Source organism: Nicotiana tomentosiformis, chromosome 2 (genome assembly GCF_000390325.3).
Source record: "Nicotiana tomentosiformis chromosome 2, ASM39032v3, whole genome shotgun sequence".
Taxonomy (NCBI): Eukaryota; Viridiplantae; Streptophyta; class Magnoliopsida; order Solanales; family Solanaceae; genus Nicotiana; species Nicotiana tomentosiformis.
In genome coordinates this window covers 21,124,751-21,150,204 of record NC_090813.1, presented here as the reverse complement: position 1 = coordinate 21,150,204, position 25,454 = coordinate 21,124,751, and the positions used below count along the sequence as shown (strand labels likewise).

General features: G+C 36.8%; 1 protein-coding gene across 1 annotated transcript; it reads right to left on the bottom strand.

The window, feature by feature from the left end:
• Positions 1–3,904: 3,904 nt before the first annotated feature.
• Positions 3,905–22,177, bottom strand: LOC104106103 (importin subunit alpha-9). Its single transcript, XM_070195061.1, has 11 exons — positions 21,782–22,177; positions 21,021–21,246; positions 19,326–19,479; positions 18,809–18,911; positions 14,889–15,073; positions 14,548–14,627; positions 6,808–6,958; positions 5,549–5,630; positions 5,392–5,450; positions 5,005–5,310; positions 3,905–4,332 (listed from the first exon to the last, which is right to left on the bottom strand). Exons 1-11 carry the CDS (start codon positions 21,831–21,833, stop codon positions 4,168–4,170), a joined length of 1,563 nt encoding a protein of 520 aa, XP_070051162.1. The 5' UTR covers positions 21,834–22,177; the 3' UTR covers positions 3,905–4,167.
• Between the last annotated feature and the right edge of the window lie 3,277 nt (positions 22,178–25,454).

Here is a 25,454-nt window from a genome sequence, read left to right as displayed (position 1 = left end):
TCGGCCGATGACAATTGGGCTCAAGCAGTTTCTTTCTCTGCAGCAAAGCGGTCCATTCCTTCTTTCCACTTCAAAGACTCCGCTTTTATCACATCGACTTCTTCACGGAGTTTTTCGATCATCTCAATTTTCTGCTGCAGCTGTGAGACCGAAAAATTAGCCATCGTTCCGGTATCGAGCCCATATGCTTTTAAAAGTATTATTACTTGCTCGGGCAGATCGATCTGATCTTGGTAAGCCTTGGCCAATTAAGCTCAGAGGTCTTTTATTTCCTCTCCCATTTGGCCTAAGAGGAGTTTTAGGGAGTTCCTCTCCTCCGTAACCCGTTGAAGCTCGGCCTCGTATCGACGCAGCTCGGTTCGGGACCGAGAACATGATTCTCGATGAACTGTCGTGGCCTACAAAGAAAGAAGAAATGAAGTTAGAAACGAAAAGCAAACTTAAAGGTAACGCCATATAATTTAAGGCTTACCTGATTCAAAGCTTGTTGCACTCCGTGAAAAAGATCTGATGCATCACTTGTACCGGTAGTGTCCTCGACACCGATAAACAGGTCACGAAAAGGATCCTCTCCATCATGAGGCATATCTAATTCGAGAGCCCCGAAAGCTTGGGCTTCCCGAATCGCCCCTGCGGAAAAAGCAGGGAAGGTGGGCGAGTCTTCGATTGCTACTGCCCCAAGTGAATCACCTGGGGCATTCTCTTCGGTTCGAAAAGATTCGGGAAGAGCCCCTTCAGACATATCCCCCATCTGTTGGCTTCGATGGGAAGCATCTTCGATCTCCAACAACTCGGGGACTCTGTCCGAATCTTTCTCCGATATATCCTCAGTTCGAGGCGGAGCCTTATGAACCACCATCGATCCAGCTGCCTGTGGAACGTCGGTGATCTTCTTCGTTCGGGCCGCCAGCGCAGACCCATCATTCTCTTCTTCTTCTTCTTTATCCCTCAGACGCATAACTGATTCTACGGTCAAAGGAATGATATTCTTGTTCGGCTTACGAGTCGTCCTCTTCTTCGGTTTTTGATCTTCCGAGGACGGGGGCTCTTTTCCTCTTATTATCTTTCACCGGCTTTGGGACAGAGGACGAAGCCTCTTCCTCGACGGATGAGGGCCTCAAACCCGCATCTTTGCACACACCTACATACGGAAAATTTTATTAAAGTGTGTGAAAAGCATCTTATTCGAATTACCAAAAGATATGAGAAAGGTGCTTACCGTGATTTTTGGCCTTCCATTGGCCCTTTGACAAGTCGCGCCATGAGCGCTCGGCGTATGAGGATGTCGAAACCATATCACGTACCCAGTTCTTGAGATCGGACATTGCGCCAGGAATCCAGGGAACCGCTGCATCACAAAAGGGGAATATTGGTGAGAAAGGAAATGAAAGGACAAAATAGTAGGAGATAACAGCAGAATTACACTTACGCTTCTATGTTTCACTCCTCGGGAAAAGGCATCTTTTCGGTCGGAATCAGGTCTGAAGTCCTTACTCGAACGAACCTGCCCATCCAGCCTCGATCCCTATCCTCGTCTATACTCGAGAACAGAGCCTTGGTAGCTCAACGTTGGAGTTTTATTAACCCTCCTCGAAAAGGCGAGGACTGTATAATCAGACAAGATGAACGAGGGTGAAAGGCATCCCCTCGATTTTACTCACAAAATATCGGATCAAAATAATGATCCGCCAAAAGGAAGGATGTATCTGGCCTAGGGTTATTAGGTATTTACGACAAAAATCTATGATAATAGGGTCGAGGGGACCTAACATGAAAGGGTAAGTATACACGCTTAAAAACCCTCTCACGTGAGTGGTAATATCCTCTTTAGGAGATGACACTACCACTTCTTTGTTCTCCCGGTTACAATCTTTTTTTACCCGCTCGATGTACTCCCGGGTTATCAAACAAATATATCTCGATATGGGCTCACATCGGCCAGGAACCGGCGAACCTTTATCGAGTTTGAAATCGTAGGTAAGAACGCACGCCGCCGGGACACACTCCTCAGGACGTGGATCCACCGGTGTTTTGTCGGTGGCGGATTGGGAAGAAGAAGCTTTTTCTTTTTGGGGGACGGTTTTTGATGTCTTCACCATTTTGGATTTAAAGAAGGTGACAAAGATTTGGTGGTTTAGAAGAAGAATTTTGCAAAAAAGAATCACAGATTTGCGAATAAACTTAGAAAATACGAAAAAGAACTTGGGAAATTTGGAAGATTGAAGGTGTAAAAGTGGTAAATGATAAAAGGAAGGGTTATTTATAGATTAAAGCAATGGCGGTTCAGTATCAGCGGTGGCCGACCACCGTCTGACATGCATTAAATGCCTTAAAAGACTAAATTGACGAGACAACTATCATGTACGTCATGATTGAGCCCAATGTAAACGTCAGCTTATAATCCGATCGAGCCGTTGAAAAATCATATCGTTTCTCACCACATCCTTCCCGAGAAACGAGGGGACTATTTGTGTATGATCGAAATAGATTTCGGCCTTCGTACGATTGATCGAAGTCAAAACATAATGGATCGAAGTAAGACTTCGAGATGGGTTGCGAAGATGGTACAAACAAGCTTCGAGCCCGAGGGACCGATCAATGTCGAGTTCGATATCATTATCAAGCTCGAATCCAAGTCGAACTATGATGCAAAGTAAAGTTATCGAGCTTATGATTCAGAAACCGACCAACACTGACCCCGAATCAACTCAAGGATCCGAGTCAGAATCGAGCTCAAGTCAAGATCGAGAGCTCGAGTCAAGATTGAGAGCTCGAGTCAAGACCCAAAACTCGAGTCAATATCGAGCTCATAGACAAGAGCCATTGCAATCTCACTAGAGGAGAGAATCCTGGCAGGAATTATGGATAAGTTGATTTATCATGGGTCTCCCACGATGTATTTTTAATTATATCTAAAGTAAGATCCCTCTACTATAAAAGGGATGGTTATTATTTCTGTAAGGACCAAGTTTTTTGGCTTACATTGTAATTCAAGCACCATATTCTCATATATTGAAGAGTTATTCTTTTAAGCTTCATAAATTGATTCAACTTGTTTAGTCCTAAAAATTATCTTCTTTACAACCTTGTTTACTTTGCATTATTTGCAATCCATATTTGATATTTCTATTTATCCTTACGATTTGTATTAAGTTATACCACATATCCTTAGAATTACATACAAATTCAACTCTATCCGTTTTTCGGGTAAATAATAGTCAAAAGATTTTCTCGGATTCCTCTATGAAGCCAGTACGGAATATGCATAGTTGACTTCTAAGAGGGTTAATTATTTCTACTTTTATTTCATAATTGGGAAGAGCTTTGCTCGAGAGATTCATGCCTTGAAATCAAAGAAAGAATGATACAAAAGATAGTCAAAACCAGCAGCTGAGTTGCTTTTTCCACCAAATAATTATTTGAGGCCTAAAGCTCATTCAGTCTATCGGTATAACTACATAATTTTGTTTTCTGTTCTGTTCAAGAAAAAAGAGCAAAAACGAACACATACACTTAAGAAATCTTATATCTACTGGTAACTGAGATTGCTGAAAATGGACAACTGAACACAAAGTTAACATGAACAGTATATATTATCTGTAGTCCAAAAGTATAAACGCAATTGAGATTTAGGAAGACAATGAGATATTTTTCTTATCCTCAATTATATTAAGACCAATATATTTTAATCCAATGAGTTTTTGAGAATTTTTAAGATGTTGAAAAGAAAATTGGAAAACGAATGTCCCATTATTTGTTAAAACTAGGAAACATCACCTATATGGGACAGAAGTGATTGTTCAATTTTGGTTTCTGGTTTGGATTGAATGACAAAAGTAAAAAAAGGAACTTAAAATGTCTCAGTTGAGACTTGGGAGGAAGAATACAACAAAAAGAACAAAGAGGAGAAAAACATATTGAATCTTTAACACATCTACTGGCATTTTGGTGTTAGCAAACATACAACATTGGGAGCTTGCACATGCACACCCCCACACCCTTTCAATTCAATACAACTACATTTTGAAAATCTGATAATCTAAATTCGAATTGCACAAGATATTGAGAAAACCATCTAATTGCTTATCTAATATATATGCACACCTTGGTGAGCCACAAGCTTCATAGTAGTTAGTGAACCACATCAGTTGGCACATGAACATGTTCCTAATCATCAAGTCCATATTCTTCTCCGAAGTATTTATCAACCAACTCGTTTGCCATGCTCCTGAGTTCTTCGTTTTCATGAAATTGGTATCTTTCCATGGCCTCGATACCATCTTCCCTTTCAACAAGCTTTGGCCCCTCTCCGTTCGGCATTCCTCTCAAGACCTGTCTCAAAGAGAAGTCCCTGAAGTTACCCCAAGAAATAATAGGCTCTGATTATATAATTAAAAATTAAAACGCATAATCATCCATCAAGTATCTATGTCAGCATATAGTTGAAACCAAAGGCGGAGCCAACATTTGAAGCTTATGGATTCAGGATTCTAGTCATTTTAAGTTATTGGGTTCTAAATTGATAATTTGTACATATTCGATGAATTTCTTAAGACAAATACAGGGTTTAGACCAAAGCTATTGGGTTCAGCCGAACCCGTAAACTATACTCTGGCTTGGGCCCTGGTTGGAACAACACAAGATGGCAAGTTGCTCAAGTCAAGCAACAACGCAGAAAACTAGTTAGACGTTAACTTGATGGCATCATGGATGTTCGGAAAGAATAAGTTATCCTCCTTGCTCATTGCAACATCATTATAATCTAATTATCTGACACTGGAGCGACAAAAGTACAATCTCTCAACAGTTGAATGTATAATTATCAGCAGTGAATTCTATCCAAGTAAATATAAATATAGGGGAGGGAGAGAGAGAGAAAGAGATAACTCCTTTTTACTGCTTTCATTAAGATTCTCTTGGCGCAAATAAAACGTAACCTGCATCCTCCGTTCAGGGAAAGAAACAAATAGAAGATTGATCAACAACCAACATTATTCTGCTTACCAGCTCAATGAATTGCAGTCCCAATCTTGCTGCCTCAACATCAGCAGATCTAACCAAATCCAGAAAACCAGTCAGGCATCCTCCACGAACAAGATTCACCAAGTGGTCCAGAATCACGTTTGGTCTTCCAGAACCTTCAGCAGGGGCGACACAGATGTTACCCAGGACATATGCTACCTCCTTTTTTATGTCAAATGCAGCTGTTGAAAGAAGATGTAAAAGAAGTGCCATAGCTTCACTTGAATATATCAGCCGCTTATGCTCAACTGAACCAGCAGCTATGTTAGATAGCACCCAAGCAGCTTCCTGGAAAGTTCCAGAACTTCGAATAAACAGTATAACAATCTCTAAACATAAAAATATAAAAATTAAGTACCAGTAGCATACCTTCTTCAAGATGCGGTGTTCACCTTTTAAGCATTTCACTAGTGCTTGGACGGCATTGCCTGGAAATAATGAAGATGTCAGAGTTTTTGAAGTCAATTTGCTTATAATTATATACTTTATATGACCAAGAAAAGGGAGGGAAAAGTTCAAAACTAGCCTGTTATCTCATGTCCTGCAACAAGAACAACATTAGTAATATGCGTATCACCGGCCACAAGATTCCCCAAGCTCCGCAACACCTGATTAAACCATAGTTGAAAGACCCAACATTGATGCGATAATATATACAACTACCATGACGTACATACATTGATGAACAATCACATATCATGCTCAAAAAGATGCAGTCTTCCATCAGCAGAACTTGCAATAAAGGGAAATTAGACAAAGAAATCTAATGATTTTTTTGACAAGTAAAGAAATTTAAATTATTTACCATCCCAGCTCCAAAATGCCATAAAAAGCATTACAGGATCTATTCTAGTTATAAGACTTTTTCTGCATCAACTATTCTTAGAGCAAAATCATATGTTTAATCATGAACTAACAAGAGCAGGTGTGGTTCTTGTTCATGCTAGAAAAGCTATTGATCATGACAACGATGAGTATGCATAATACAACATGTAATGCATAATTTTGTGAGCCTTCTCATGATTCTGTGAGCCTGTGACCATAATTTTTTTTTTAATTGTTGAGCCTGTCACCATAATTTGATTCCAGTTAGCCTCTTTTGATAAGAGAAAATTGACATGATCATAATATAAAACTAGTGCAGTTGCCCCCTAAGGTCACATATAAAATAATTCAGAATTTTAGTATTCACTAATCAAATAGTACAAACTAAGAGAGAAGAAATACTATTCAATAAAATTAGCCAATCAGGCTTCCAGGAAATAGCTTGAAGAGTTAACAACTTAATACATGTGAGTCCTAAAATTTAAAGTTTCATGCATCAACATCGGAAACTAGTGCAACCACTTTCCGGAATTTCTTCCTGCATGTCATGACACAAATAATATACCTTACTATCTTATCCTCCAATTTCCTAAGCAAAATATTAAGCTTGCAGCAAAAGAGCATCCAGTAGGAGCTACAGAAAACTCAATTAGAATCCAAGTTCAGAATAAAGAAAACAGAATTGAAATGGGGAAGAAAAAAACCAAACTATTTTGAATGTGATCACAGATATTTTCTGTTCACCAAATAGCTTTAGATTTCCAGAACATCCATCCTTTCAATTTGAATGCCAAGAATGAAGTCAGATCTCTTCTTATTCAATTAGTGATTGTTCTTTTTTTGTTTTACTTTTTGATAAGTTCCATCCAAGATTGTTCTCAAAGCTCAACGAATACAAATGATAAGAACCATTCCGATAACATAAATCAACTAAAGCTGTTATATTGTTATGCATGTTACCGGGATAAGCAGTTGCAGACTACTTGACACGGCCAATCTTTCTACCAGTACTTGTACGAGATCACTCTTTGCCAGGATTGTAGTTGCAACATTTGAAAGGGCAGTGAGATACACAACAACCCATGCTACTTCAGTGGCCAACTCATCATCTCTGGATGTGCCCAGCAAATTAATTAGAAAAAACATTGCAGAAAGATATAGCATAATTTGAATATCTACTTAATCTAAACGTGTCCTTCTCCTTTCAAGTTCAGTAGATTGTCCTTCTCCTTTCAAGTTCAGTAGATTGTCCTTCTCCTTTCAAGTTCAGTAGATATCATCATATAATATGTAACTGACTTAATCTAATTGCTCATCTTTGCAAGTTCAGTGCCACTGAAATATCATAAATGTTGATTACATTTTATAACTTCAAAGTAGTAGTAAGTTTTTGTTTATAAACTTAAACAAGTGTTTATATGTATGCAATAAATTTTATTCTCTTTGGATAAAAATTTGATGATTAACACGGGCTATACATGCAGTGCATGTACTCAATAAGTAGTTTGACTAAATATAATAACACAGATGAATCTTCTACCAAAACTACCGCATATACCATTTGTAATAGAAAAGGGAATTTTAAAAGAAAGAACTCATTCAATTTAGAGATTTTTCTCACCTTTAGATGAGACTTTCCTCGGTAAAATACAATCACAACCATTTATGTAAGACAAATATGTTTTCTACTTCTGTTCACAAGGGTTACTCTGGTGGTCACAAGGGAGACTGGTGGTGGAATGGAGAGGTGCAAGGAAAAATGAAAACCAAGAAAGCAGCGTTTCTGAAGCTAGTGGAAAGTGTAGACGAGGAGGAGAAGAGGGCGAATAGGGAGCATTATAAGTTGGCTAAGAAAGAGGCAAAGCTAGCAGTTACGGCAGCCAAGACTGCAACTTTTAGTCGTTTGTACGAGGAACTCGAGGGCCGAGGTGGGGATAATAGGTTGTTCAGGTTAGCCAAGGCGCGTAACTTGGACCAAGTGAAGTGCATCAATGACGAAAAAGGAAGAGTTTTGTTGGATGAGGGGATTATCCGTCGAAGATGGCAGACCTACTTCCATAGTCTCTTGAACGAGGAAGGGGACAAGAGTATTGTACTGGGTGATTTGGAACTCTCCGGGAGTCGTTGTGACTTGCGATTTAGAGTTGATAAAATTGAGGGGCTATGCGTAAGATGAGCAGGGGTAAAGCGACCGGGTCGGATGAAATCCCAGTGGAGTTTTGGAAGAGTGTGGTCAGGGCAGTGTTGTAAATAGCGAGCGCTACAGCGCTAATAGCGTGTAGCGACGCGAGGCGAGACAGCATCGCTATTTTGGTCTGTTGCGTTGCGAGGAAGAAAAGGCGAGCGCCTCTGCATGTGTAGCGAGAGGCGCTGCGAGGCGTCGCTTTTTGAATAAAACGGAAGAAAAGGCAGCATTAATATTAAAACACAAAATTAGGGCTTGGGTTTCACTTTTCTCCTTCAGCGACGAGCAGCGACCTTCTTCTTCTCCTTCAGCGACCTTCGATCTTCTTCTTCTTCTTCCATCATCGATGATATCATCACCAGGTATGTTACTTTCTTTTCTTTTCTTCTTCTTCTCCTTTTTTCTTCTACTTTCTTCTTCCTCTATTTCAGCAGCGACTTCTTCTTCTTTTTTCTTTTTCTTCTTCTTTCTTCTTTCTTCAATCATTCAATGATCGGCTCTTTCTTCTTTCTTTCTTCATTTTTCTTCTTCTTTCTTTGCTGATTTCCAGAGGCAGTAGCCTTTTTTTTTGCTCTGTTTTTCTTCTTCTTTCTTTGCTGTTAGTTTCTTCATTTTTCTTCTTCTTTCTTTGCTGTTTTCCAGAGGCAGTAGCCTTTTTTTTTTGCTCTGTTTTTCTTCTTATTATTAATATATTATTGTTATTGAGTTTTTAGTTATATGTATATAATATTTTATGTTTTTGTATAAATTGTCGCTTCACATCAAAAAGGCGAGCGCTTCGCTGCGCGCCTCTCGCCTCAGTGAAGCAGGCCCTCGTCGCTATTTGTCGCCGCACGCTATCCAAAACACTGGGTCAGGGTGAGCTTGGAGTGGCTCACTAGGTTATTTAATGTCATTTTTAGGACGAAAAAGATGCCAGAAAAGTGGAGGTGGAACACGATGGTTCCTTTGTACAAGAACATAGGTGATATACAAAACTGCAATAACTATCGGGGTATCAAGCTGCTTAGTCATACTATGAAAGTTTGGAAGAGGGTGGTGGAGCTGAGGGTGAGGAGGAGTGTGCCTATTTCCGAGAACCAATTTGGGTTCATGCCGGCGCGTTCGACTACGTAAGTCATTCACCTTGTTAGGAGATTGATGGAACAGTATAGAGAAAGGAAGAGGGACTTGCATATGGTGTTCATCGACTTAGAAAAGGCTTACGATAAAGTCCTGAGGGAGGTTCTGTGGAGATGTTTGGAGGCTAGAGGTGTACCTGTGGCCTACATTAGGGCAATTAAGGACATGTATGATTGAGTAAAGATCCGTGTGCGGACGGTGGGTGGGGACTCGGACCATTTTCCGGTTATGATGGGGTTGCATTAGGGGTCGCACTCGGCCCTTTTTTGTTTGCTCTGGTGATGGACGTACTGACGCGCCACAGCCAAGGGGAGGTGTCGTGGTGCATGTTATTTGCAGATATTGTATTGATTGACGAGACGCGAGACGATGTGAACGCGCAATTAGAGGTATGGAGGCAGACCCTGGAATCTAAAGGTTTCAAGTTGAGCAAGACCAAGACAAAATATTTGGAGTGTAAGTTCAGTGGCGAGACTCAAGGAGGGGAAGGGGAGGTGAGGCTGGACTCGCAGGCCATCCCTAGGAGAGGGAGTTTTAAGCACCTTAGGTCTATTATTCAGGGGATGGGGAGATTGATGAAAATGTCACACATCGTATTGGGGCGGGATGGATGAAATGAAGACTCGCTTCCGGTGTTTTATGTGACAAGAAGGTGCCACTGAAACTTAAGGATAAGCTTTACAGAGTGGTGGTCAGATCAACGATGTTGTATGGGGCGGAGTGTTGGCCAGTCAAGATCGCCATGTCCAGATGATGAAGGTAGTAGAGATGAGGATGTTGCGATGGATGCGCGGGTACACCAGATTAGATAGGATCATAAATGAGGTTATTCGCGACAAGGTGGGTGTGGCCCCTATTGAGGATAAGATGCGGGAGGCGCGACCAGTGTTATAAATAGCGCTCGCCTCAGCGCTAATAGCGTGAGGTGAGGCGAGGCAGTGTCGCTACTTTCCCTCTGTTGCGTTGCGTTTCAAAATAGCGCTCGCCTCTGCCTGTGTAGCGAGGCGACAGTGTCGCGAGAAGCGACTGTAGCATCGCTTTTTAAAAAAAAAAAAAAAAAAAGGCAAAGACTTAACAAAAGGGTCGCGATTAGGGCTTGACAACAGAGCTTCTTCAACTTCGAACAAAACAACAGAGCTTCATCTGAAAAAAGGTCGCGAACTCGCGATTAGGGCTCGCAATTACTGTGCCATCGTCTTCTTCATCTGAAAGCTTGAGGTTTCTGCCAAGTGCCATCGTCTTCTTCATCAAGTTTCTGCCATTGAAAGACCAGGTATGCTTCTCTGAGTTTCCTTTCTTTCTTCTAACTTCTTTCTTCTTTCTATTTTTCTCCTCTGTTTTTTGTCGAGAAGAACAGAAACAGAGGTCTGTTTTTGTGCTCTATTTTTCGAGCAAAATACATAGGCTTTTCCCTTCCTCTTTCTTCTTCTCTTAATTTTTTTTTGGCTCTGTTTTGGCAAAATAACAGAGGCTTTGTTTCGAGCAAAAATAACAGAGGCAGAGCAAACTGCAGAGGCAGTAGCTCATTCTGTTTTGTTTGCCCTATTTTTTCAATTATTAACTTATAGTCTTATAGAGTAGAATTAATTGCATATTGACTTGATAATGTTTTTTCTATGGCGTCATCCGATAGTAATAAACGAAATGATATAGCTTGGAATTATGCTATACAAGGCTCATCAAGATCCGCAATTAAATGTGTGTTTTGTGAAAAAATATATCATGGTGGAATAACTCGTCACAAGCAACATTTGATAGGTGGATTTAAAAATGTAGTACAATGTCCCCTTTGTCCGCCCGAGGTTAGGGAGGAAGTAAAAGCGTTTGTTGATAAGAAAAATGTGACAAGAACTCAAATGAATTAGGAAGTATCGGTGAATCTAATTGATGAAGATGATGAAATGGATGAAGATGATGAAATGGATGAAGATGGTGAAATGGATGAAGATGATGAAATGGATGAAGATGGTGAAATGGGACCTCCGCCCCCCAAAACTCAATAAGATATATTCAAATAGTTCTAGTGGGTCATCCACGACGGCACGTACGGTGACAAAAGGTCCTCTCAATCTTTATTTCTCGGCAAAAAAACAAGAAAAGGGAAAAGGTGATTCTTGTTCAGGTTTAGAAGCCAAGAAGATTTTGAGGGATCGCGCCGTAAGTGCCTTTGCAGCATAGATGTATGATGCAGGGCTTCCTTTCAACTGTGTTAACTACAAAACTTTTGATAAATTCATTGAGGCCGTAGGACAATATGTCCCAGAAATGAAGCCTCCTAGCTATCATGAAGTTAGAGTAACTCATCTTAAAAAAGAGGTGAAAAAGATAGACTACATTATTGAGGAGCATAAAGTGGAATGGAACAAGTTTGGATGTTCCATTATGATGGATAAATGGACAGCACGAAATGAAAAAATGATCATAAATGTGTTGGTGAACTCTCCAAGAGGGAGTGTTTTTCTTGAATCTTACGATGCTAGCAACTCTTCTACGGATGGAAGTAAAATGTACAGGAAAATGTTGTACAAATTGTTACCAATAATGTTAGTGAAAATGTTAGTGCGGGTAAGATGATGGAAGCTATGTATCCACGCATTTATTGGACTCCATGTGCTGCCCATTGTATCAACTTAATGTTTGGTGACATACTCAAGGAAAACCCATATGCTTCAGGTAACTTTAATATAGTTATCTTTAAAGCTTTAACTTTATTTATACTTATTATGTCCTATCCTATTAAGTATTAAGTATTAACTATAAAATTATTATTGTTATTTTTACAGTTTTTCACTAAGGCCGTCAAGGTATATTCTTACATCAGTCAGAGGCCGTTGTTGAATTTGATGAGGAAATTCACAAATGAAAGAAATTTGGTGAGACCGGCCAAGACTAGATTTGCAACGGCTTTCTTAACTTTGCATAGTTTTTACTTGCAAAAGAAAAACTTGAGAAAACTAGTTCTTTCAAATGAATGGAAAGATAAGTGATATGCAAAGGAAGCTGCGGGGAAAGAAACTGCCAAAGTTCTTATTTTCCCATCATCCTTTGATTAGGGTGCTTCGTATGGTGGATGGGGAGAGAAAACCACCAATGGGCTATCTTTATGAAGCTATGAATAGAGCCAAAGAGACAATTGCAACGTCATTTGAAGGAGATGTTAGGAAATATGAGAGTTTTTTAAATTATTGATAGCAGGTGGTCGAATCAACTCCATCGACCTTTGCATGCAACAGGCCATCTTCTGAACCAGGGATTATTTTACAAGAACACTAGAGATGAAACTTTGGATTCAGAGGTGTGGATTGGATACCATGAATGTCTTGAGAAGTTGATCCCCAATTCAGCGACAGTAGATCAAATAGGGGAGGAGTTTGGTAGGTACTCACAAGCAGAGGGCCTATTTGGTTTACAGGCGGCCATTAGAGCCAGAGACATAAGGTCGCCAGGTAACTAACTTTAATATAGATATCCTTATAATTTTAATTTAATCTATTTGATTTATACTTATTAACTTTTAAAATATTTTTATATAGTTGAATGGTGGATGCAATTTGGACATCAAACTCCAAACTTGCAAAAGTTTGCCATCAAAGTACTAAGCCTAACTTGTAGTGCATTTGGATGCGAGAGAAATTGGAGCGTATTTGAGCATGTAAGAAGCAGATTTATTATATTAATATATTCTATATTGTATTATTATTAGTATCTATTAATTAATCTAAACAATTTATGCGCAGATTCAATCCAAGAAAAGGAATAAGCTTGAGTTATCGCGTCTCAATGATCTAATGTATATTAAATACAATAGAACATTAGAGGCGACGTTATGAAGCTCGCGATACCATTGATCCAATTTTGTTGGATAACATTGACGAGGCAAATGAATGGTTAATTGGAGCCCCTCAAAATCATGAAGATGAACAAGTGTATGTAGGAGATGATCTTGATTGGGGTACTGTTTCTATGGCGGCTGGAGTTGAGGAGAATATCTATGGTCTTAGAGGGAGTTCTTCAAGTTTAAATTACAAGGGAAAAGGAGTAGCAAGTTCAAGCCGGTCCCTAATTGATGAAGACTCCTAGGATGAAGAAGATGATAGCCAATATAATGCTAACATTCATGAAGTTCTAGAATTTGAAAATCTTAAAGAAGAATAGATGTTGCTTGTTTTAGACTTTTAGACTTTAGTTTATGAATCTACTATGACTATCTAGTATCTATTGAGTTTTTAGTTTTATATAATATATTATTGTTATTGAGTTTTTAGTTATATGTATATAATATTTTATGTTTTTGTATAAATTGTCGCTTCACATCAAAAAGGCGAGCGCTTCGCTGCGCGCCTCTCGCCTCAGTGAAGCGGGCCCTCGTCGCTATTTGTCGCCGCACGCTATCCAAAACATTGGGCGCGACTTAGGTGGACATGACCCTTGATAGGAAGGTATGGAGGTCGAGGATTAGGGTAGTAAAGTAAGTAGTTTAGAGTGTTCATAACAGTAAGATTGGCACGTAGTCTCGATTTTTGTTAGTAGTAGGTTTTTATAACTAACCGTTGTTTTCTTTCATTGTTGATCACCCTACTATCTTGTTGTTTTTATTCTGCTTTTATATGGCTTTTTGGTAATGTCTCTTCTTGTCTATAATTTCATTAATGTGGTGCTTATACTTTCCTGAGCCGAGGGTCTATTGGAAACAACCTCTCTATCCTCACAAGGTAAGGGTAAGGTCTGCGTACACACTACCCTCCCCAGACCCCACGATGTGGGATAATACTGGATATGTTGTTGTTGTTGTTCATAATCACATTACAAGTACATGAACAAACGTAACTGTGAAGGTCCAATGTTTCACCAGAAATTGATGTTTAGCATCAAATGCTACACTAGCGCCTCAAACAAGTTTACCCACAATGCTCTTTATTGCATAAGCTTATTTAGATGAAATCATGAAATTAATTCACAATGCAAATGATGTGTGTATGAAAAAGCATTCACGCATCACCCATACATCTCAAGCTAAGCATGAGAAATTAAATTTGATTTCTTGTCTTGCTTTATGAAGACTTCACACTCTTATTTAAAATCAGAAGTTGTTCAAAGCTCTTGTAGTTTAACAAATGTGCAATGTGCAACTTATGAAACATCCTTTTGACATGTACCACCAGCTATTACTTTTAGAACAGCACTAATCTTTTATATATATATATATATATATATATATATATATATATATATATATATATATATATATAAACCAATTACGTGGCATGAAGTACGCACTCAAAAATGCTGGCTTCACTAACACTAACTGCCAGATGAAGGATGATGTCCATAAACTGTCATAAAAGACTTAAGAACAATGTCAGTGTGATGACCTAGAAATAGCTTACGCTTACCCTTTCTTTAAATGTCGAATAATTCCGTCAAGTACCCCATCAATTTTTATCAACTCTGTCGCAGCTCTAGGATCTGGTCCCTACACAGAAAAAATGATCTTATATTTCAAAAAAAAAAAAAAAAAAAATCAGAACAAACAATCAAAAGTGAAAAAAGTAACAGTAAACCAATTCTTTAGCAGATTGCCAAATAGAGGTATTAGCATAAAGCAAGCCAATTTGCTTTTAGTTATCACCTAAAGATGAATTTTGCCGATGGTACAGACAGCCATCAGATATTTTTTTGTTAATCAGACAATACACAATTCTGCACGATAAGGAGAGAAACTTCATTCTAGAACCTTGATTAGGTTTGATAATGCCCAAGCAGCTGTTCTCACAGTGGACCTCTTGTTAGGCAGCATCATCCTTGCAAGAGCTGGTAAGGCTCCTTGTAATAGGAGAACATTCCTCAGCTGTTCACCTTCACCGGCAACATTTCCCAATGCCCATGCACACTGCTCCGCTACATGCAAGGAACTCTTTTCTACATATTAAATAAAACAAAAAAGTAAATAATTAATCAAATGTATCTTAACAAGATAATATCTCAACTAATAAATTACAATAAAAAAATAAGATTAAATAAAAAAGTAACTGGATGGTAAACAAAAATCTAACTACGTAGAAAAAACAGCGGAAAAAAATCTGAGCATCTAACCAAAAAACCTTAGCGATGTTGGAGTGGCCTAAGACCTTTATAAATTCCTTTGGATGTCCTTGAATACCCCATGTGGGACTTTATACAACTCAACACACTAACATGTATAACCCAATTCTAAAGTTCACACAAGGACTTCAATATGGACTTACTAGTGTGAGAACTGACTTACGATAGGTTCAAGTTGGCCCTACTACCTACTGAAAGAATCTAAATATCCAACCCAAAACATAAAAGCAAGAGTGGAGTGGTTCAAGAGTTTTATAGATCTGTTAGGATGCCCTTGTACCCAATATGGGACTTTGTATATCCTAAAACACAAATGATGAAAAACTAAAAACTCCAAACGTCAAGAAAGTAAAGCATTCAAGATTTGCTGCAAATTGGTTAAAGTCAAACTCAATCTGGGGTTATGCTAAGAGAAACGCAATTGAAGTTTAGAAAGCAAAGAAATGATATATATCTCATAACACTAATTAAGAAGTTGTGGGAACAAAGAAAGGAAAGATAATGGAGTTACTAGTAAACAAAGATTTCGAAGGGGAAGAAGAAGAAGAAGACGAGGAATATAAGAATGAAGACAAAGATGATCTTAAGTTCTTAACTATCATTGATGAGGAATATGATGACGTTGCAATTGTGATTTTCTTATTGTTTTAGGACTTATAGAATTGGAAACATAAAAGTTTGTTCTTTATTATAATTGTTTCACCTAAGGGTTATGCGTCATTTTTCCTTTTATATTGAGATAAGAGCATGTTTAGGAATGTATTTGCATTTATAACAATTTTATTTACTTAAATGCTATGTTGCGCGGACTCTTCATTTTAGCTGCCGCACCCGTGTCGACACGACACTGGTACTAGTAAGGGTGTGGGATTCGTACTGGGTGTGGTCAATCGAGATCGGGTACTTTGACTACAATCCATGGACAAATTTGAGGAAAAGTAAAAAATAAAGCATTGAACTCTAGTTGCTGCCTGCTAGTGCCTACAACTTGACAAATTTTCAAAATGAAAGATTGAATTATTGCTACACTCCACAACTTACAAGTAAGTTTTCCACAGAAGATCTCATAATTTAGGATATTTTATAGATCTATCTTTAGAATTTTGAATTATTTTTAGCCAAATCCTCACACCAGTATCCGTATTTGGATGCGCACCCCCAAATCTTAAAATTTAGATAATGAAGGATCCGACCTCTAAATCCACACCCGGATCGGATACCCCCACCCGAGTCCGAGCACTATAGCTTAAATGTGCAATGTGATTCTTAAATTTTTAATGAGCATCTGGGTTCTCACTTCTCGCTTCTAGCCCTAGGTCTCTTGTTGCTTTATTGAGCTTTTGGCTTTTAATAAGACTAGCAGATTCTAATTCCACTTGAGGGTGACCTATAGTCTTGGTTTAATATTGATTCTAATTAAGAGGTAAATCTGTTCTTTCCGTTTTATTGGTCTCACTTCTATCTTTTATTGCTTTCCTTATTGTAATTGTTCAATTCCGTATTGTTTTCGTCATCATTTGGATCCGAATCTTCAATTTGTTCCTAAAGGGGAGTCTTTAAATGATCTCGATCTATATTGGAGACTTGTTCACAGCATCTACTACCTCAACATCATACAACTTGACATCTCATTCGCCGTTAGCATGGTTAGCCACTCTGTCGACTTCTTATAACAGTCATGAGAATGCATTAATCTGCATTCTAAGGTATATCAAGGAATCTCTGTGACAAGGACTATTTTATGAAAACAACGGACATGTATAATTTGATGGGTATTCTACTGCAGGCTAGGCAAACTCTCCCACAGATAGACAACTTGCCTCAGGAATTGTATTTTAATTGGAGATCATCAAGCCACTTGAAAAGTAAAAGCCAACGATGTAAAGACAAGACCAAGCATGGATACAGTATCGAGCCATGGCCTTAACCACATGTGAGCAAACATCATAAAAGTAGTTTCCTTCAGGAACTAAAATTTAAAGGAAGACAGATACAATTAAGCTTCACTACAATATTGTTTGAAATCCCATTTTTATGAAAGATATAGAAATAGGTTGTTGGCAAAAGAATGAGTCCAAGATATCTGCAATGAGCCATCAATACAGTTGACCAACTAGAATTCTTACAAAATTTCACGGCAATAAAATTGACTGCATCTTCTAAAACAAGTTATTTGTAAAAATTATAGAACAATCTTTGTAATTGTGGCAAGGATTTGTCAAAATCTTCAGATAGCTAAGATTAGATAGATAGTATTATTTACAAAATAAGAAGATTTTATTATACGTGCTTTCCTAATTTAGACCGTATATAAAGTAAACATTATTTAAACCCCAAAATTGAAAGGGGAAAATCAAACCGAACATTCCCAAAACCCCATGTCCTCTTCTTTTGCTTCTCCTCGGCTTTTTAGAAAAACAAATTAATCCTAATACACCATTCTTTTTATAACCGAGAAATCCCCAAGTGCCGCCCACGATTGGAAACTCGATGGATAATGGGCCTGCCCTCCAACCCTTCTACACTTAAATATCAAGCTTTTGTCTGTGGTCGGGTTCTAACCCGTGACGTGCACCTAACCCAGACATCACAAGCTATGCTCTTACCATTAAACCAAAGAACTAGAGGCCATCCTAAGACAATATTTTTAAATTAAACAACATGCTTTCAAGGTAGTGCCACTATTAGCCTGTTTGGCCAACCTTCTTTTGGTCAAAAGTGCTTTTTTTTTTGCCAAAAGTGCTTTTTTCCAAAGTTAAAGATATTTTACTAAACTTTTAGAAGGAAAAAAAATATTTTTGAATAGAAACAGAAGCAGTTTTTGAGAAGCAGAAAAAAGTACAATTTCTTTCCAAAAGCACTTTTTTGAAAAGTACTTTTGAGAAAAATACACTTAGAAGCACTTTTTAAAAGCTTAGTCAAACACTAATTACTGCTCAAAAGTGCTTTTCAAGTTAATTAGCAAAAATACAAATTGCTTCTCACCAAAAGTACTTTTTTGAAAAGTACTTTTTTAAAAAAGCACTTTTGAGAAAAACACTTTTCAAAATAAGCTGATTTAGAAGCTTGGCCAAACAGGCTATAAGAGTAGAATTATGTCCAAACAAACAGTATAACTAAAGGACGAAAATATTGTAAACTTAGTTATTCTAAATAATGAAGAAAATATTTTCTTGATGAGCATATATCCAAGATTCATGATAATATTGCCCACTTGACATCAAAAGAACAATAAAATAGGAAATAGACTTGCTCATATAGAGCTGAGTTAAAAGAGATAAAAATGGCAGGAACTTATGAGCTGTCACATGTTTATTTCCTTAATAAGGAGCAGACTTTAAGATCCGAAACAAAGTAGAGATGGTAGTTGCAAGTGTTTTAGAAAGAAGAAGACCCCTCCTTCCCCTCAAACAACTAAGCAACTCACACGTAACATTGTTAATACTTTCTGTATCTTATGTACACAAACTTGATGCTGGATATGGTAATTCCATAGTACAATTGAAAAGTATACTTGAAAATCATGCTGAAGAGAGAGAGGCTTCCACCAACCTCCTAGATGAGCAACTAGCAATGGTAATGCAGGCAATAAAGCTTTGGTTTCGTCAGGTTTTCCAGCAGCAATATTAGTAAGGCACCAAGCAGCCTCAAGCAACTACAGCAAGACAATGACCCAGGAAAGAAATTGTCAGAATATAGGTCTCAAGTCATTGAAAATTTTTCCATTTACTTTTGAAAAGGAAAAATGAAAGCCGCTATAAATCGCTTTGGTTACCGAGCATGAGATAGAGAAATTTCCATATGCATTTTTTCTACAATGATTCAGTAACATGTGTATAACTAGTTACGAGAAGCTGTATTACTTGTGGAATCAAGCCAATAAGAATCACAAGAATTTAATCAAAGAAAAGTAAGAATCTTCCATCAAGCGCAAAGTGCCTCCCAAACAAAGCCAAAAGTATAGGTTACTCTAATACCAGTATGCTAGGTTTCATATCAAAGGTCAAGAAGAAGAGCTCAAAACTCCTTATATTGACAGTCCGTAAACGATCTTAATAAAATCCTTTACCTGTTCATCTGGAGAGCCAAATGAAAGACACTGAATAAGAAGAGGTATAGCGCCAGCCTGTAGTGCAACTTCAACAGGAGGGAATTCCGACTTAGAGAGAAGGCGTCTCAGCTCACGAAGAGCATTCACCCTTTTCTGTGTTTCCCCTTTACCCCTAGCAATTGTAAGACTTGACGTAATCAGTACTTTAAAGGAAAAAAAACATATGGCATGATGGACTGCCAAATGTAATGCTTTCTGGCGAATCATCGATGAAGAATACAGCAGAAATCATTCATAATGGCCCCTCCACTGGCTAGGGCGAGTTTCAAAGATCAATGGCAAGGCAAGCTTTGAAAGGACCATGCAATCAATATATTAAAATACTACTATAACAACAAAAATTATGCCACTATCCCAAAATAAGTTCGGGCAATTATATGAATCCTCTACATCCACTCCATTCTATATGGATTTATTTCTTTATAATACTTAATAACTTATATTTTGGTACAAATTTTAGGAATTTGTCTGTTATTCACACTTATTCCTATGAAATTGCTAAAATAAATACACCAAAAAAGTTATATGAATGTTGGGCCTTATGTTATACAATGCTGGGCCTTATGTTATAGGTCTCGATGCCCAACATATTTACAAGATGAATGTCATAAGATTATAGATGATAAGATTTGGATGTGCAATTATACAAGATTAATCGGAGTAGAAACAATCACATCCAATATAAGTTACGGATAGCACACAACAAGGATAAAATGAAAGAATGTTGTCTGAGATGGTTTGGTCATATCCTACATAGACCTCCAAATGTACCAGTCTGCAGGTGCAATATCATGATGATTGAAGGTGTTAAAAGAGGATGGGTTAAACCTAAAAATCACATAGAGGGAAGTTAATTTAAAAGACCTACAATCTCGTAAAATCCATGCAGACTTAGCATATGACAGAATATGATAGAAGCAAAATAGGGTGACAACGACTAGTTGAAATTAAGGCTTATAGCCCGTTTGGTCAAGCTGCAAAAATCAGCTTATTTTGAGAAGTGCTTTTCTCAAAAGTACTTTTGGTGAGAAGCAGTTTGTGTTTGGCTAATTAATTTGAAAAGCACTTCTGAGCAGCAATTAGTGTTTGGCCAAACTTTAAAAAAATGCTTCTAAGTGTATTTTTCTCAAAAGTGCTTTTAAAAAAAGTGCTTTTGGAGAGAAGCTACTTTTTTCTGCTTCTCCAAAACTGCTTCTGCTTCTCCTCAAAAGAACTTTTTTTCCTTTCAAAAGCTTGGTCAAACACCTTAATTTTAGAAAAAAAAGTACTTTTGACCCAAAAAAAAAGTGTTTTTGCCTCAAAAGAAGCTTGGCCAAACAGGCTATTAGTTGTGTTGGTACACTTAATTAGATCTGGTGTTGATAAACAAGGGCAAATACACACACATCTATTGTGTGCAGTACGTGTGAATCCTTCTGTTAAGATGATGGCCCAAGCCCCAACATAATTGTTAACTCTCACTTCTAACTAGTGAGAACGATAAAAGGAAAAGAGAACTTGTATACATGGATGTTGTGATAGAGTTGATAGGTGAGAGAACCGAGTCATTACGAGATAATCGAAACTTAAGATAGACAACAAAATGAAACAAAGAACCCACTGGCCACAGCCAAAACTTTTCATCCACAGCAAAACAAAAAGTATTCTACATACTGGTAAGCAACAGCAAGCTTTAATTCATCCACAGCTGACGAAGTCCGAGCCTCCAAAATTGATTGCTCTTCTTCAATCATCATATCACCATCATCAAGAGAGGCATCATCAGAATCACCACTAACTCCCACTCTACATAGACGCTTTGTCCGCATGAGCGCTTCTCTTCTTTCCTTCCCCACTGAAACAGCATGTTGCCGTCTCTTCTGTGCTGCAGCATTGCCAACTGAAAAACCACATGGACACTTAATCAAGCAGAGAAAAAGAAAAATAACATAAATAAGACAGCCTTTCAGCACATAAACACGAGCAAAATCAAAGCTGGCTGTAAATTTTCTCACTGTTATCATATTAGAATAACATTAACTCTTACTTGTCACAATACATTTTCTGTTCCAAGGCAACAATAAATCTACTATTAAAACTTTAACAATCAGGAGAAATGAACAAAATAAAATAGGACAAAATAATTCATTTCATAATTCAACTAATTGCTTAACTTTTCTTGAGCTAATAAAGAAAAGAAAAACAATAACGCAACCGAGCTTATTCTCTTTGTGATTCCAACAACTAGCCACACAAGTAAAAAAAAATTAGGTCTTTACATTTGAGACTACTAAAACAAAACTCCAAAAGGATACATCTTTTCTTCTTTTGATCAAGAAAAAATAATCCTTTCTTGAAGAGGAAATAATGTAGGAAAAACAAGCACAACAAAATGAGCAAAATAGAAAGAAAAAAAGAAGAAGGAGAGGACATGCCTGAGGACTTGATAGGGTCTCTTTTGTAAGAAATCAAACCTTCATCTGCCATTATTTTGATTACCCAACGAAGCTTTTCGAATGGGGATTCTGTAAATAGAAGATGATAACTTTCTTTAACGGGTTGGGGGCAGTTTGAATTAAACGAGAAAAAATAGGGTTCTACAATTGTTCTATTTCGCGCCCTCCAAGTACCGAAATGTCCTGATTTTCCGAAAGAATAAATTTCCTTGCACTCAATTTAACGATGAATTTTAGCAGCTAACTCGTTTGGGTTATTTTTGTTTTTTGGGGGGGAAATTGCTCCAGCTAGGGATAATACTGCATCTTGGGTGCACTTTTCGTAATGCGTTTTCTTTTTTCTTTTCTTTTCAGTAGTTTTTGTCTCACAAATTTTCTTTTGCTCAAAAGACTCTGATTATATATAGACAAAATAACGTTGTATGCAATTTAAAGGGGGAGCCTAATCTGATTTGTTAAACAGATAATACAAATTGAAACTTGTCAGTTCATATTCACTCTTTCTTTTTTCTTTTGGAAGTTCGTATTAAAGTAGTTGGAGTAATAATTTTGTCTGAGTTGGCTATTCTGTTTTTTTTTTTTCCTTTCTTAGATGATTATCACTATCAGTACATCACAAATAACGTGGCATTTTTTCGAATCCCCCAACTAAACTTATAGCCTTTTAGCGGGAAAAATTAATTTATTTTGAGAAATATTTTTTTAAAAGTGCTTTTAAAAAAAGTACTTTTGAAGAGAAACAATTTGTGTTTGGCTAATCACTCTCAAAAGCACTTTTGAACAATAATTTGTGTTTGGCCAAGTTTTTCAAAAAGTGTTTTTAATTATCAAATTACGAATAAGAACACGAATAGATTTACTTAATAGTTAATATTATAAGTAAATAAATAATCTCAAAAAATTATTATTACATGCAATAATTAAATCTTTTTATTTTATTTAAGTAAAATATGAAAATAAAATTTGAAAGTACTTAATTCTTTTAATATAAATTTTTTATATTAAAAATTATTCAACAAATATAAAAGCATTCACCCCTAAAGTCATTATATATGAGAAAGCTATCCTAAAAATAATAAGAAATATTTATACATTAATATCTTAAGTATTAGTAGGTTTAACGGTTATTTTGGTATATACTGTAACAAGAAAAGCGTGAACTCATTCTCAAGCACTTGCAATGGCTGGCTTTTTTTCTTAATTAATAATAATAATAATAATACTTTTATATAATAATTATATTTTAATCTCTTGTATAAACAAATGATGCATTATAATTCTCACACAATTAGCAAGCCAACCAAACGATAAGTACCTTCAGATTGTTGGATACTTGTTATTTCTTGTTACACATACATGTATTTTACTAATTGTTCGTCTAAGAAAAAGTAGAAATAAGAATCACTTACAATGTAAATTGCATTAAGTAGTTTTAGCAAGAACGATTAAAATTTTATTTCAATACCAATAACATAATACAAAAATTAAATTAACATTTTAATCTTCATCTTTAACAATACTCTGCAATAACAGTCGAATACATTCATATTCACAGTGTGTGTTCCCAACAGGCCCGGCCCAAAACAGAGGGAATGGGCCAAAACATGTGTTCTGCTCGCAATGTCTAATTCTCAGGGCTGGCCATCAAGTCATTAACAGTACGATGTTTTTTTTGCTGTGTATTTTACTCTACTAACCGGATCAATTGGTTTTGTGGCTCATTATAAATTTGTATTTAGTTTTATGACATCATCTCTTTTTTTATACATGAGAGATTTATTTTTACACATAAGAGATCTTTCTTTTACACGTAAAAGATCTAAAAAAGATATTTTCTTAAATTTAACATTGTAAAAGACCTTGCAGGCCTAAAACCTCCTCGTAACTTATACTACTAGAAAATTGGGTTCTTTGTGCTTTTTGGTTTGGCCTTTAAGCGGTTTTGACTCTAATACTCGCGGACCATTAGGGGCGGAGTCACAATGATGTTTGCGGGTTCAGCCGAACTTGGTCGTTTTTGTTCGAACCATATATTTGTATTAAAAAATTCAATGAATATGTACAAAATATTAATTTAGAACCCAGTAACTTATCTCGAACCCATAAGGTTCAAATCCTATCTCCGCCTCTGGATACCATACGTACGGTTGCACTGGAGCAGTGCATGGTGTTGGTGGGGGTTGATTTTGGTTTGTTAGTAATTTGCTGAAATGGATTATTTTTTGCAATTGAAGAGAGTGCTTTTGAGAGGTATTTTTATGTTAAGGATACTTCTCATATTCCTAATCATATTCCTAATGTTTTCAAGTTTGAGTATGAGAATGCAATAAGAGCTGCCAGGAAACATCCTCCCATTCCCCTTCATCTACTATATATGCCATATTTTTCTGGTTTTCAATTCATACGAGCTAGTTTGACTCGACACGGAGTAAAAGAAAAGAGGAATACTTTTGAAACTTATGTTTTTAAAAGCTTTGTAGGGTCATGACATTTATGTGGTTATAAAAGCTTCTCACTAAAGGTAAAATAAAAAGTTTTAAGTTGAATTATTTTTAATTATAAAAATATCTTTTTGGAATATGTGTTATCTAAATTGAAAGTTTCTTCTCTTCTACCTCTACTGCTATCCTACCCCTTCTGTTATTAGAGTGAAGAACCTGCCTTCTAGCACCTTTAGTGCTTTCTGCACCCACTCTTTGTTTAGCCCATTCAAAGTTGAGTATGATCTGAAAAGAAATACTCCTACTTGTGTTTGGAAACAATTATGAGGGCCTCACTTTTTCTTTTCAATCTGAAAAGGAACTTTTCATATAGGACCAACGATTATGCAAAGGAAAATTAACCACAAGTTAATCGAAACCTTCATTAAACATAAGGTCTCTGCGTACATATGAGCATGTAGCATGCTGCAAAACAGATAAATTTAAAATTGGACAGTTTAGCAAAGCTAAAAAAAATTCTGTTTCAAGAAATTATTTTCCCTTTTTTTATCGTTATTGATAGTCAAATTTCAAATATAAACATAGCTAGAAGCTATTGTTACCAAAACTCTTAGTAATATTTGTTAAAAGGGCAAAATATAAAATTGACCGATACATTGAAACTAATTGCATTTGCTAGCTAAAAATGTATAATATATATATTATTTTATTTTATCGACTATTATTTCTAGAAATATATAATTTGTCTTTGTGTGTTTGAATTGCCATTGTTTTGGGAAACCCTATAACGTGTTCCCCAATCCCATTGCCTCTATCCTCTTCTGCACCTTATTATTATTATTATTATTATTATTATTATCTTATTCTTAAATTTTATTTTACTTCAGTTATTTTTATTATTTTTGCTTCAATACTTTTTGTTTCTTCAGTATTTCTATCATACTTTTTTCTGTTTTTAAAACGCTATTCGAGGGTCTATCGAAATCGCATCTCTACCTCACACAAGGTAGGGGTAAGTTCTGCGTACACCCCGTCCTCCTCAGACCTTACTCATGGGATCACATTATTTTTTTTTGAGTTTTTTCATTTTCATTTACTTAGCCGTCTACTGTTGATATCTATATGATCGTTGAGCATGTATATCCTGTATGATCCACTTGTATTATTTCAGATTCTTCATCCTAATCCAGAAGTAGTGGTGAAAAAAATGT